Source organism: Pteronotus mesoamericanus, unplaced genomic scaffold (genome assembly GCF_021234165.1).
Source record: "Pteronotus mesoamericanus isolate MK-2021 breed Mesoamerican mustached bat unplaced genomic scaffold, CSHL_Meso_final contig_90, whole genome shotgun sequence".
NCBI lineage: Eukaryota > Metazoa > Chordata > Mammalia > Chiroptera > Mormoopidae > Pteronotus > Pteronotus mesoamericanus.
In genome coordinates this window covers 38,627,887-38,643,267 of record NW_026555277.1, presented here as the reverse complement: position 1 = coordinate 38,643,267, position 15,381 = coordinate 38,627,887, and the positions used below count along the sequence as shown (strand labels likewise).

At 37.1% G+C, this 15,381-nt stretch overlaps 1 protein-coding gene across 1 annotated transcript; it reads right to left on the bottom strand.

Annotated features, from left to right (window-relative positions):
* Window positions 1-1,554: 1,554 nt before the first annotated feature.
* Window positions 1,555-10,409, bottom strand: CCDC179 (coiled-coil domain containing 179). Its single transcript, XM_054586186.1, has 4 exons — window positions 10,365-10,409; window positions 9,125-9,169; window positions 7,001-7,105; window positions 1,555-1,695 (listed from the first exon to the last, which is right to left on the bottom strand). The coding sequence occupies exons 1-4, from the start codon at window positions 10,407-10,409 to the stop codon at window positions 1,555-1,557; spliced, it is 336 nt and encodes a 111-aa protein (XP_054442161.1).
* Between the last annotated feature and the right edge of the window lie 4,972 nt (window positions 10,410-15,381).

Here is a 15,381-nt window from a genome sequence, read left to right as displayed (position 1 = left end):
ATTAGTTGAGAGTGTTTTAAGTCTTAAAATGACTCAAAATGAATGATCAACAGGGACAAATAAGTGAAAATGGCAAGATTATATGTATTAGTAACAAAAGGGATTTATCCTTAATATTTCAGGATAATTTAAATATCCCTAAGTATATCATTAATGATATAATTAGGAGATAACTTTTGTTTGAGAGATTTTAGACAGACAAAAATCCAAACAAAAACAATTTCTCAAACTTCTTTCAACACCTGGGGGCTTCAGGGTCATCAGGCACCCTTTATTCTGCCGGGCACAGTCCACGTGTCAGTAGAGTACTTTTATGTCAGATGTATGGACTCAGGTCTTAATTTTCACCCCAAATCATTTAAGTTGCACAAATACAGTTATATTTCTTTTTTTTCCTGAGGCCAAGATCAACTTAACAGGATGGAAAAAGAGAAGAGGATATTGGTAGGGATGTGACTTACAAAACAACAATTTGCAAAATGACATGAGAAGAAAAAGTGAAAGAAGAATCCGAACAGTTTAAGGCAGTGTTATTCTGTGTGGGCTGGTTTTGGTGCTAGTCTTCCATTTGCGGTTGTTTTGCAACAATATTAGCAGAGAATTGAGAGTATACCTTTATGTTTGTTTATAACAATTTGAGATTGCTATCACATTTTGATTGTATGTTACAATGGTTTGGAAATTAAACCAAACTGAATGAAACAAACAAAATCAAAGAAAAATCAAACAAAATTCATCTTTGACCACATTTGAGAAGCACTAAGAGCTTAAACTTCAATAGGAGATATTATACATTGTGGATGATATATAGAAGATATATAAATGAGGGTTTCCAGTCTGACATGTAAAGAGATTGAAAATTATCACTCTCATCCTCACAACAAGAAAAAAAAAACGGAATACATTGCAGCATTATTTACAATAGCCAACACATGGAAGCAACTTAACTGTCCATTGATTAAAAAATGTGGTATATACAATATATACACAATGGAATAATATTTAGTCAATAAAAGAAGAAAATCTTGCCAAAATCAATAACGTGGGTGGACCTTGATGACATTATGCTAAGTAAAATAAGTCTTACACAGAAAGAAAAATATCATATGGTTTCACTTACATGCGGAATCTAAAACACACATACACACACACAACAAAGCAAAACTGAGCTCGTCGATGTAGAGAACAGATTGCTGATTGCTAGAGGTAGGGGTTGGAGTTTGGGTGAAATGGGTGAAGTGAGTCAAAATGTACAAAGTTCCAATTATAAAATAAGTTAAGTTCTGGGGATATTATATACAGTACGGTGATTATAGTCAGTAATACTGTATTGTATATTTGAAAGATGCTAAACGAGTAGGTCTTAAGAGTTCTCACCACACGAAAAAGAACTGTAGTTATGTGTGGTGATGGATGTTAACTAGACTAACCTCAGGAATTATTTCACAATATATACAAACACTGAGTGATTGTGTTGTACACCTGAAACTGATATAATGTTACATATCAATTATATCTCAATTAAAAAATGAAAAAAGAAATGAACTGAACAGACTACACATCAACAACTCTTCTTAGGTCCACCAGGCCGTTGGGGCCACAGGGCAAACTGCTGCGCTGAGAACTGGAGAGACAAGCGATTCTGCTGCTGGAACCAAAACTAGTAGGAACACTTGAGTGATAACGGACGTGCTGCTGGAGGCAGGGTATGGATTAGCTTGAAAGTTAAAAACATGGGAGTAGGGGGCAGTTTTATGGAGGTCCTAATACTTTTTGAGTTTTACCTCCAGAAAAATATCCTCTCCTAACCGGCAGTGGGAGGGGAAAAACAATCACTTTGAAATACTCCAGAACTTTGCTCTCCTTAATAGGGTAGCTCTCAAGGAAAATTATTTTATCAGAAGCTAACCAGTTTGGATTTTACTGAAACCTAACTGAACTAGGGTAAGGGAAATGCCCAAATTCAGACCTTTCTGCCTGAGGGAAGAGAAATACCCAACTCCAGTTCCCTATACTCTTCCTGTCTCACTTGAAGGGGAGGGTCATAAAGGAACAGTTGAGAAGGTCACATCTCAGGCGCAGATTCACTAAAAGGCTGAGACCTAATAAAAAGACTATAATATGTTTATATTTCTCCCACTACTTACCACCACATCAAAAAGGCTCCTATATAATACCAGGGGAGTCCAGCCTAAAGAACTGAAAGCCTCACACCCTATTTTATTAGTAAGAGTCTACAGGAACCCAAATACAAGAGGGGAGAAAAAAATAGAGACACCAGAGTAAATTTTTACCACTGACACTATAGCTACAGCAAACAGAAAACACAGCCCAAATCCTAGCCAGATAAACATAAAACCTCACACTAAAGACTCATCTTTTTCAGCTTCTGTTAGTCAATACATCATCATTTCTAGCTCTCAACAAAAAAAATTACAAGACATCCTAAAAAGCAAAAAAAGAAAAAAATAAACCGGAAGAGACAAAGCAAGCATCAGATGTAGGCTCAGATATGGCAGAAATTTTAAAACAGTAAGACTGGGAATTTAAAGCAATTATGATTCATAGGCAAAGGGATCTCTAATGGAGAAAATGGACAAGATGCAAGAAAAGATGGCAAATGTAAGAGGAAATGGAAACTCTTAAGAAAGAATCAAAAGCAAATGCTAGAAATCTAAAACACTGTAGCATTAACTAAGAATGTCATTGATGGGCTCATCAGTAGACTGGACACCGTGGAAAAAAGAATCAGACAGTTTGACTGTGTGTCAATAGAAACAGCCCAAACTAAAAGCAAAGAGATAAAAGGATGGAAAAAAAATGGAATAGAATACCTGAGAACTGTGGGACAGTTAAAAACTTGCAAGAAATTTTATCAATAATTAATAATCAAAAGCAGAAGGCACCAAGCCAAGACAGGTTCACTAGTGAATTCTACCATGGATTGTAAAGAGAAATTATACCAATTCTCTTTAGCCTCATGCAGAGAATAGAAACAGAGGCTGAACATCTTAGCTTATTCTATTAGGCCAGCATTACCTTATCACCCAAACAAAAGACAGCATGAGAAAGGAAATGACAAACTAATATCTCTCAGAGAATAGACACAGAAATCCTCAAGAAAATATTAGCAAGAATCTAACAGTGTATATAAGGAATCATACACCATGACCAAGTGGGCTTTTTCTAACATATGCAAGGCTGGTTTAATATCTGAAAACAAATTAACATAATCCAACACCTCAACAGCTAAAGAAGAAAAATCATAAAATCATATTAATAGATATAGAAAAAGTATTTTACAAAATCCAATACTCATTTATGATAAAAATTCCCAGGAGATGAGGAATAGAGGTAAACTGTCTCAATTTAATAAAGATCATCTGCAAAACACCTACAGCTAATATCACATAATGGTGAGTAACTAGACGTTTTCCAGTTAAGGTCAAGAACAGGCAAGGATGTCTCTTTTCACCACTTCAATTTAATGTCATACTGTAAGTCCTAGCTAACACAATATAAAACAAGAAAAGGAAATAAAAGATATACAGATTAGGAAGAAGAAATAGAACTGTCATTCACATATGACGTGATTGTCTATATAGAAAACTCCAATCAATAAACAGCAACAAAAACAAAAAATTTCTGGAACTATTAGATAATTAAGCAAAGCTGCAGGATAAAAGTTTTTGTACAGGAAAATCACTTAACTTCTTATATACTGGCAATGAACAATTTGAATTTAAAATGAAAAACAGAACATTGTTTATATTAGTACACACACAAAAAGAAATACTTTAGTCTGTATCTAAGACAATATGTACAGGATATGAATAAGCAAAACAACAAAACTCTGAAAAATATCAAAGATAATCTAAATAAATGGGAAAAACTCAATGTTCATTTATAGAAAGACTTAATATTGTTAAGATACTGCTTCTTTCCTAGTTGATCTATAGATTCAAAAAAATCCCAATCAAAATTCCAGAAAACTACTTTGTGGATTACAACAAGCTGATTCTAAATTTTATATGGAAAGGCAAAGATCCAGAATTGCCAACCCAACACTGAGGGAGAAGAACAAAATTAGATGGCTGACACTACCTAACTTCAAGACTCATTATAAGGTTACTGTAATCAAGACAGTGTGGTATTGGCCAAAAATACCAGATAAATATTTTATTCAAAGACACTGAATAGAGATCACAGAAATAGACCCATACAGATCTTTGACAAAGCAGGAAAGGCAACACAATAGAGAAAAAATTATCTTTTCAACAAACAATGCTGGAATAACTGGAACAACATTCATCCATGTTCTAAAAAGAAAAGCCTAGATACTTACCTTACAGCTTTCCTTAAAATTAAATAAAAATTTATCACAGACCTAAGTGTCAAATGAAAAACTGCAAAACTTCTGGGAGTTAAAAGAGGAGAAAAATCTATGTGATCTTGGATGTGACAATGAGTTTTTAGACGCAACACCAAAAGCATGATCTATGAAAGAAATAACTGACAAGTTAGAATTCACTAAAATTAAAAATTTCTGCTCTGGGGAAGGCACTGTAAAGATATTTAAGGGACAAGTCACAGACTGGGAGAAAATATTTGCAGAACACACCTTATGAAGTACTGGTGTTCCATATATACAAATGACTCTTAAAACTCAATAATAAGAAAACAGCTCAGTTCAAAGTAGGCAAAGGTTTTGAGCAGACATCTCACCAAATAAGTTATTCAGATGGCAGGTAAACACTTGAAAAGATTGTCAGTAGTATACATCACCAGGCGATTGCAAATTAGAACAACTGCATACCTGCCAGAATGGCTAAAACCCACAACACTTGTGAGATCTAATATTGGCAAGAAGGTGGAGCAACAGGAACTCTCATTTATTGCTAGTGGGAATGCAAAATAATACAGCCACTTTGGAATACATTTTGCTAGTTTCTTATAAAGGTAAACATAGTTTTACCATATGATCCAGCAATTGAATTTCTAGATATTTATCCAAATGAGTTGAAAACATATGTTCACTCAAAAAACCTGAAATAGGAATGGTTATAGCAGCTTCACTCATGATTGCCAAAAATTGGAAACAGGTATGATGTTTTTCAATAGTTGAATAAATTAATTGTGATATATAAATACAATGGAATAGTATTTAAAGATAAAAAGAAATGGACTATTTAGCCATGAAAAGACATAGAAAAACCTTAAAGCATATTGCTAAGGGAAAGAAGCTTGTTTGAAGCTTGTAGATGTACTATATCATTACATCTACATGACAATCTGGAAAAGGCAAAACCGTATCAGTGATCGTCAGGGGTTGAGAGGGGAGAGAGAGGGGAGATACGATGAATAGGTGAAGCACTGGGAATTTTTAGGGCAGTGAAATTATTCTTTATGATGCTGTAATGGTAGATACCAGACATTACGCATTTGTTGAACTCAGAATTCTACAACACAAAGAGTGAATCCTAACTTTAGTTAATAATAATGTATTGAAATTAGTTCATTAATTATGATAAAAAATGTATCACACTGATGCAAGATGCCAATAATAGGAGGAACTTCTGGGGGAAAAGGAAAAGAAGTATGTAGAAACTCCCTGCTTTCTATTTAGTTTTTCTATAAACTTAAATTGTTATAACAATAAAGTCTATTGATTTAAATAAAAAGGGGGCACAAGAAAAATTTTAGGGGTGATGGATATGTTGATTATCTTGGTGGTGATGGTTTCATGGGTATACATGTGTCAAAACATTAAAAAATGTATACTTTAAATTTGAGCAGTTTCTTGTATGTCAACTATACATCAATAAAGCTGATAAAAAACAAACAACAACAAAATACACGCACTCTTCGTTTGGAGCTTACTTTCCTGATGAAAAGGGAACTAACTCAGCTGGCATGTGTTTTTCCCCCTTTGTCCTATACTTTTTGCTCTTGGAATGCAGACACATTATTTACTGATTTAGAAGCCTCTTTGAGACCATGAGAATAAAGGTCATGAGAAAAGTCTGAAGAATTAGATATAGAGAAAGAACCTGGGGCACCTTTGGTGATTTTTGGAACCGCCATATCAGCCCTAGAGTGCCCAGGTCAGTTATTCTTGTTTGGTGAAAAAATATATACTCCTATTTGCTTAAGCCACTGCAGTTGAGTTTCTTTTATAAGGAACTAAAGTTAGCAATTCCTAACTCACATAGCTATTCATTAGTTGTGTTTATAAAATATTTCCTTTCAAAAAGAAAATGAACAGAAAAAATCTTAATTATTGGAAATAAGATGTTTCTCAAATCTTTCCGTAATGAAATATAATCCCTGTTCTTAGATTTGCTTGGATAAGGCCAGGAATCTCTGCTAAATTGAAAGAGGAATGGATGAGCAAAATGGGGATTTTTGCCTTGCAGAAAAGCCTGAATATTAAGGAAGGTAACAATTGTCCTCAACTATCTGAAGGACTTTTAAATGGAAGGACCATTGGATTTATGTCTGGCTACAAGAAACATAATACCACATGTAAAAGGCACTTGATGCAATATAATGTGTTATGTGGAAGAACTTTTAAAACCATGTCAAGGATATACAAAAATGGAGTAAGTTGTGATTGGCGTAGAATTTTCTGATGTGTTTGAACCTAGTCTTAATAATGATTTAGCAGGAGATATTTTAATTTATTTTTTCAAATAATATAATCTAAAATATTTACATGAATAATTTTGTCAGATAACATATGGCAGAGCAAAAACTGGAATCCAGAACATGGCTTCAAAGATCATACTCTTTTCATTAAACCGCAATGATGATTACAAAGGAGATTTAAATAGTAGATGAGAATTTGATTAGAGGAGCTTTAAGGTACCTTCCCAGGCTGCAGTTACACATTTCTCAAAGGAAAGGGGAAAAACAAAATTTAGAGTATTCCATAAATTAAAAATGAGGATGTCTGTTGCATTTAAGGATCTGTTAATTTCAGTGATATCTTCATACTTACTAGGAGCCCTGGTTCTGGAAGAGGAGCAGGCTTTGCAAAACGTTTACTAAGTTTCCTCTTCTCTTTCCTTAGATTTTTCATATTCTGAACACGTTTTTGTATGGACTTGTGGAAAATTAAAAGGAAAGAAAACAAATTATACTTTTTAACTAAAAGATAACATGCAGATTATATTTTTGGTTTATGTGAGTAAAAGAAGATAAACACAATTGATGCACATGGTTCATAGATGAAAAAACACATTGGATTATCAATAGAGTTTTCAGAAGAGAGTATTTACTCTTGATTCCCACTTTAACAACTGTGTACATTTAGGTATATATGAATATAGTCTGTCCAGAAGGCATCCAGCCATGTAACATGAAAAATAGAGACATTTATTGAAGATACAGGAAGCATTGTACATAGGACAATGATGTCTCAGTCCACTTCGAAGCAGGCACCTTGGGGCCTCACACAGTTCTCCCAATCACCATCATCTGCCCCATTGTATTTTCCTGAATCTCATCTGCGGTCTGAAATTTCTTCCCTTTCAAAAGCGATTTTAGCTTTGGGAAAAGCCAGATGTCACAGGGCACCAAATCTGGGCTGTAGGGGGGCTGAGTCATCTGGGTGATTTGATGTTTCACCAAAAACTGCATGAGATGTGATACATGAGGAGGCATGTTGTCATGATGAAGCTGCCAATCACCAGTTGCCCCTAGCTGTGGCCTTCTGAATCATCCAAATATTTCTGCAGAGGAATGTTCAAGCTTGACACAAAATTTGATGTGGATTTGTTGCTCTACTTAGTCATTTTGAATATGATGGCCACACAGCACACATGCTCATTCAATGGTGTCTAACACCCCCACTGACTAGTACAGTGAAGTTGTCCTTGTTCACGCACGTGCATTGCATTCTTGTTATATTAACAATGGCTGGACTTTTTCCGTGTGTGTGTGTGTGTGTATATCTATACATATGTGTGTGTGTGTGTGTGTGTGTGTGTGTGTTTGTAAACTAATGTTTACTAATTGTTACGTAAAACTTGTTCTTGTAAGTAAAAACTATATAAATTAGTTTTAATGAATATATATATATTCATTAAAAAAATCCAAAGGGATCTTTTATAGTTGTTAGAGAAGAAATCTATGCACAGTCTTTAGTTCTCTTAAATGCTGGATATCACAGAGTTTTGCTTTGTTTTTTAATGGTCTCTCTGTATGACATCTATAAGTAGCAGACACCTAGGGGATTAAATGAGAATGCTTTGAAGATAATGAAATAGAGTATTAAGTGAAGAGGATATGAATAATAGGAGCTTTTATTCGCTGCTAGTGGGAGTGCAATTGCTTTGAAAACAGTGCAGCATTATTTCCTAACAATGAAAAATTCACTTTCCCTATGATCCAATCATTCCACTCCTGACTAAATATTCAAGTGAAACTCTTGTTCAGGGGCTAAAAAAGACATGAATTGGCATATTTACAGTGGCATTGTTTATTACAGGAAAATGTGTACACTACCTATTGCCTATCAACAGGAGAAAGGATTAAAAACAGATATATTCCACAAAGAAATATTAAAGAGCAGTGAAAATAACTACCTACAACAATATGGACACATCTTATAAAACAATGTTCAGAAGAATAAGTTATATACCAAATTTTATGTTATCATATGTTTATAAAGTTAAAAACCAAGCAAAATCAAACAATATATTTTGAAAGGTGCATATGTTACAAACTACTTTTAAAAAATGAGACTGATAAAAATAAAATCCAAGATTGCCGTTACTTCAGAGAGAATTAGGAAGGTAGAAGCAACCCCTAGATAAATTCAAGGATATTTGTAACATTTTCTTAAGTTGGAGGTATATTTTATTCTGTTTTACAATTTTTATAGTCTACATATATTCTTGTGTCTGTATCAAATGTTACATTAAAAAATGATAATATAAGCCAGTTAGGTTATCTTACTTAGGACTCATTCTAATGGTAAGTCACGAGATTCCAGAGTCCCACGAAAGATAACACAGAAGTGTCTAGCTAATTAAAGTTCCATCATATTTGGGACCACAACACATAAAGGAACAAGATAAAAATCACAATTTTGAAACACCTAGAATTATTTAAATATTACCTGCCTTTCAGTGACTTCTGAAGGATGATGTCGTCTTGGTCCTTCCTACAATAATTTTAAAAATACATAAAAGTCATGAGCAAAGAGAAAGAATAGTTATTATCATAGGAAGCCTATGCTACTGTTTTTTAATTAATACATGCATATTATCTCAAAAGCCATCAAGTTAAAAACCAAGGTAGAGATTGATAACAGTATTATAAGAAAAGAGAAACAGGTATAAATCATGTAACAGGAAAGAAAATTTAAAAATGGAATGGGACGGCCACTGGAGGGAACCCTCAGGCCCTACCCCTGGACATCAGTGACAGACCTGTCAGGAAGAATTGTCAACCATGGACCTCAAAAGAAGAGACTCGCCACTCCGGCAGAAGGAAGATTTCCTTACTTACAACTCAGCCGATGAGAAACCACCACCGACCTAAACTCTCACTTTTTCTTTAATGGGTTTTCCTTCAAAAGCACCCCTCCCAACTTCCCCATTTTCACTAGAATTTTCTCTCCTTTGTTTGTTGGATTAGCCTACAGTTTTTGCTATAACATATTCTGTCTAGAATAGCAGTTCTCTGCTATTCCCAGCTATACCCATTATACTGCTAAAATAATTGGCTGTTTTGTTTTTTTTAGGGCAACTCAGGAAACACGTTGACTACAGAGATTTATTCTGAAAGAAAATGAGGTACAATAAATCCCAAAACTCATGTTTCCATTGGTACATGCCTTCAGTGGTGCCACTCTGATCTTCGCTTAAGGAAGTGTCTTCTAAAGTGTTGAAAAGCTGGGGCAATCGAGAAACTCCACCAGATGGGTTGGTTTTCTGAGGCACGGGGAGTTTGGTTGGTAGTTTATGGCGTTCCCACTCCTCCCCCTAATTTCTAAATTGTGCAGTACTCCCCTCGACCTCATTTTGATCCAATTGTTTAACCCAAAGACCTAAAAGCAACCTCCTCCCCATCTGAATATTGAGAAGCATATCCTTTCCCCCTGCCTCTGTAATCCTCACTTCACCTTCTGGGGTGGCTTAGTGGGTCAGTTCAACAAACGCGATTGGCTCCCAGAAGGCACAGGGTGGAGGGCTTCTCCTTGTCCTGGGCAGTCCGTCTATTTCACCAGGGATTTCCCAACCCCCGGCACCAAACTGTGAGTGTGCAATAGCCTGAAGTGCTAGTGGTCACTGTGGCCTTCAAAGTCAAAGCCTGGGCACGGGCGACAGAGGCGGGGTTAAGGGCAGGAGACTCACGGGGCTGACTTGGGTAGTTTCGTCCCCTACACAGGGCAGGCACATACTTCAGAGCTTCAACGCGCCCCTGGCGCCCACTGCCCGATCCCAACCGAGTACTTGCCCGCGGGCCACGCTCTCACCGCCCGGAGCCCCGCCCCAACCGGTCACAATTCTCTTTATCCTCGCCCAGGAGCCCCGCCCTGTCCCTTAGCTGTCGTCCAATCCCCATGCAAGGAAGGTGAAGTCCCTGGCTGTGTTGAGAGCACTCTGGAATAAGGGATGCTAGGTTACAGCAATTCCCTGCCCCTCCAGCCCTTTTGCTCAGACTACCACAGAATGCCAGTGGTTCATTTTTTTCTAGTCCTTATCTCTCTACTCTCCACCAAGCCCCGCTTCACTCATTAACATTTCTAACTTAGATTGCGTGGCTGCTCACTTCAGCCTATCTTCAGGGGTCTCAATTCTGGGATCTCATTGTTCTTCAATAAGAGCTTCCATTTGGATCTGTCCAACTATCGCCCTTCACCCTGGGCTGAAATGGGGACAAATTGAAGATTGCTCCAATACGTATCCATAATCTCCAACTTAACCTGGGTCCTTGCTAGTGCTCACCCCTTCTGTTATGTTGAATACCTTTCTGTGTTTGAACTCTGGAGCATTCCTTTCTAACTGCCTGCCTGCTATTCGAATCTCTGAACCCGCCATCTCCCAGGTGCTTTGAGCAGAAGTAGGACAGCTTCTGCTCCACGCCCCGTTAGTGGCTAACACATATAGAACTTTATGCTCAGAGTTATTAGATAAATTTATACATATTAGCTCATCAACTCTTTACAACAGCCCAAGAGGGTAAGTGCGTAATTATTATCCTCTGGAAAACAAGGTATTGGTATGTTAATTGTCCAAGGTTATACAACTAGAGGGTGAACTGAAATTGAAATCCACAAAGTGGCCTCAGAGCCTGTGCTCTTAATCATTATTCCACAAATTGCTCTTATTTTATTATTTTATTTTATTTTATTTTATTTTATTTTATTTTATTTTATTTTATTTTATTTTATTTTTTAATCTCTACCCGCGGACATTTTTTCACTGCTTTTTGAAACAGAGAAGGGAGAGGAGAAGCGAAAGAGAGAAACCTATGTGAGAGAGAAACTGTGACTGGTTGCTTCTCATATGTGCCAGGACCAGGGATCATTCTGCAGTTTAGGTATGTGCCCTGACCAGGAATTGAACCTGCAACCTTTCAGTTATGGGATGATGCTAAACCAACTGAGCCACACCTGTCAGGGCTGCCACCAATTGCTTTTAAAAAACCAGACAAGCTGCCTCAGTTCCTTGCTACCTGTATACCTATAACTTGGTATCCTCAATATCCTTTTCCCTGACATACTGTTGCGATTGGAAAAGTTGTCACCCGTCCTCTTGTCTGAAGTACATCTCTGTATGCCTATTCTTACGCCATTTCCTGCCTAGAACCCTCTTCAGAGATCTTACTCCACAGATTGCTCTCTTTTCTTGTTAACCTCTTTATATTTATTCTCCTTTTAACATTTAAATACCATATGCTCAAATCTTCCTCTCTTCAAACTAATAGACCAAAACCCTTGATTAACAACTATTAAATAATATAAGTAATATTATTATAAAATAATAACTACTTTCCATCCCCTCTGCTTACAGTAAATATTCAGAAGTGTCTGCAATTCTCATCTCCTCTTCTTTACATCCAGTGTAATATTTGGCTCACTGCAACCTGCTTCAGACATTTCTATTGTTGGTTTCAAAATGATTACGAAAGATCTTCCTGCTGAATTCAATGAACACTTTGTACCATTTGACTCTTGCAGAGTGTTAGAAACTTCAGAGAGATCTCTTGAAAGAGTTAGGCTTAGGAAAATTATTCTTGCCCCCTGTAGTTGTCAAAACCATTGCCCACTCCCATATTCAGTTATTTGTCTCATTTCTTGTCTGAGAAAAGCTTAATTTTATTTTGTTTTATATCTTAAAGTGTCTGTTTCATAGTGTAAGTAAGATTAGATTGTTAGGATGTTTCCATGTCGCATCTGGTGTTTTTATTATCTTCCTCTGTGTATTTGATAAATACATAATGATGAAATCAGTTAAAATAGCATTGCACTGATAAATACTATGTCTGTGTCTTGTAGTTGCTCTGCTCTTCCTGTTTTAAAGTGCTTAATCTTTAAGCAACTAGCTTTGTGTTTTATCTGGCACTAGGACCTGCAAATTGTGTAGGTGAACTTGAACTTATATTACCAAGTTTGTGAGAAATTATCTCTCTCTTTCTCTCTATCTTCTATCTGGCTATGGAACATCTGGTGCATAATAGCACTTAATGTCATTTTTTATTATTATTGCCATATACCAGTTTTCCCTTTTTGTACCTATGCAGTTAAGTTGTGAAACCTAGGTTACAATCTTTTTAATTTGTCTATATTGAGTTATATCTTTTTAGACTCAGCTTAATATTTCATCTTGTCAAGAGATTTTCTTCTTTGCTGTAGCGCAGTGTCTTCGTGTCATCTGCTGTCTGTATCAGTATGTTATGTCATCATCCAAGTTTGTGAAAAAAGCGTTGGCCAGGACGAAGCTGCGAACACTCTCCACAAAGCACAGAGGGCTGCAGTGCGGCTCCCTCAGTGAGTGTTCACCAGCACTTTTATTATTTTGTTCATTATTTTACAAACTCACTCAAATTTGATAGCAGCTACTTGTGATTATATCCATCTCATCCACAACGATATCATGCCTTTTTAAAATATATTGCTAGAATCCAGATCTACTCTAGGACACTAGTCCATACAGAAAGTTGTTCATTAAACTTCTCCATAACTTAAAAATAACTTACATAAAATTTTAGAGTTAATATTGTACAAAGAAATCAACAACGGAGTTAAACTAGGGAGAAGAATATCAGGCTTTTTTTTGGACTGTTTTACATTTGTATCATAGATTAATGCATTAGTTTTCTATGGATGCTATAACAACTGACCACACACTTAGTGGCTTAGAACAACAGAATTTTATTCTTCACAGTCTAGAGGCCAGACGTCTGCAGTCAAGTTGTTGGCAGGGCAGTACTATCCCGAGGGCCCTGGGTAGAACCTGGTCATTGACTCTTCCAGCTTTTGGCTGTCTCCTGCACTCATTGGCTTGAAGTCACATCATTCCAACCCGTCTCCATCTTCATTTGCCTTTCTCCCCTGTGTGTGTCTAATCTCTTTTTATCTCTTTCTTATGCAGGCAGTTGTGGTGGTATTTAGGGCCCACCCAGATAATCCAAAATAATCTCATCTCAAAATCCTTAATTTGATTACACCTGCAAAGAGCCTTTTGCAAATAAGGAAACATCAATAGGTTCCAAGCATTAGGACATGACCATATCTTTGATAAAAGTTATAAACTTACCACAGGCAATTTAGCCCTTTAATTTTGAGTTATATGTAGGAAGGACATTATACAATTTCACCCTTAGGACTACTATATGACTAAACCTGGCACTGGATATGGGCTAATTTTATAAGGACCTGCTTGTTTTTTCTACCACCTGGACCTGAAACTTCTCACCTCTGTGGTACAGAACTAGCTAGAGACACTTACTGTGTCTCCAGGCCTTTGATCCACTGCAAGGAAAGCAGATAACCAGGTGCTGCAGGTAGAGTGCTGGAAGTAACAAGTGACTTATTTTGTCATTATTACGGATGGGAAATTGTCTTTGGCAATACCTTATGACACTTTTAATCCCATGTCCTGTTTGGTAGACATAAATCATATGCCACTATTTCTGGTTTTTAAATTTCTTCTGGGCCAGCAGGTAAGTCAGGGCTCTTATAGAGGCTGCGTGTAGGAATGAGCCGGCTGAGGCAGTGAGCTGCTAGCGGGTGATAGTGCTACACAAATCGTAGGCCTGGCACAGACTCCTAGCGGAAAGAACAAGACAGAACACATACAGGACAGGATATGAGGGGCCCAGACTAGAGCAATTCCACAAGGCCCAGGAAAGCATAGGCTGGTACGCACCTTCTCCTAAATTATAGTTATAGTAATGTGTAGGTAATGAGTGAACCTGAGGAGAGAGAAAAAGAAACAGAGTTCACAAGACCTGGTTCTATAGGCAGGAAGGGACCATTTAAGGGGTTACCTTTCCCTTAGCCTGGGGTGGTGAGGACGCTATGGGTGAAATCTGGCAATTTTAAAAGGTGGTGATAAATGGAGAGGGGGAAAAGTCAGTCAGTGACAAGACTCGCAAACCAGTGGTGATGGCTCTGTTCTCATGGTTTCTCTCCTCTTTTCCCTACTCAGCCCTACTACATCTAGAGCTTTAGGGAGCTAATAGGCCATGAACCCTGCTTGCACTCAGTGAAAGGTTCTCCTGCGTTGTTATGCACTTGATCTGCGTTTCACCTCCTCGCCTTTGCTGACTCTGCACCTATCATGCCTGCCCCAATAAGAGGTCAGGTCTTTTCTCAAAACTATTCCTCAGAGGAGAATGAGTCACTTTATATGAGAACCCTTATGAAGTCCCTTTCAGAGCTCCTTCTCAGTTACTCTACCTTGAAGAACAGTTTTTTTCAGACGAATGTATTAGTTAGAAATTGGCCTTAATGAATGCCATCTTTTGGTACTTCTCCAGATCACCTGGGTGAATCAGTAAAAACACAAGGTAAAGAAATTTAGTAATTATCTTTTGGGGTATAGCTTCATGTTTGGAATTTCTGAAAGTCTTGTAAATGAGCCTTTTAAAAGATCCCTTTGAAAACTAGTAGAACAGGCCCTGGCTGATGCGGCTCAGTTGGTTGGAGTGCCATCCCATAATTGAAAGGCTACCTGACATAATTGATTCCTGGTCAGGACACATGCCTTGGTTGCAGGTTCCGTCCGCAGTCGGAGTGTGTGTGGGAGGCAGACAATTGATGCTTCTCTCTCACACCGATGTTCCTCTCTTGTCTTTTCTCTCTCTAAAAGCAATGAAAAATGTCCTCGGGTGAGGATAAAAAAATGGTGAAAACTAATAGGA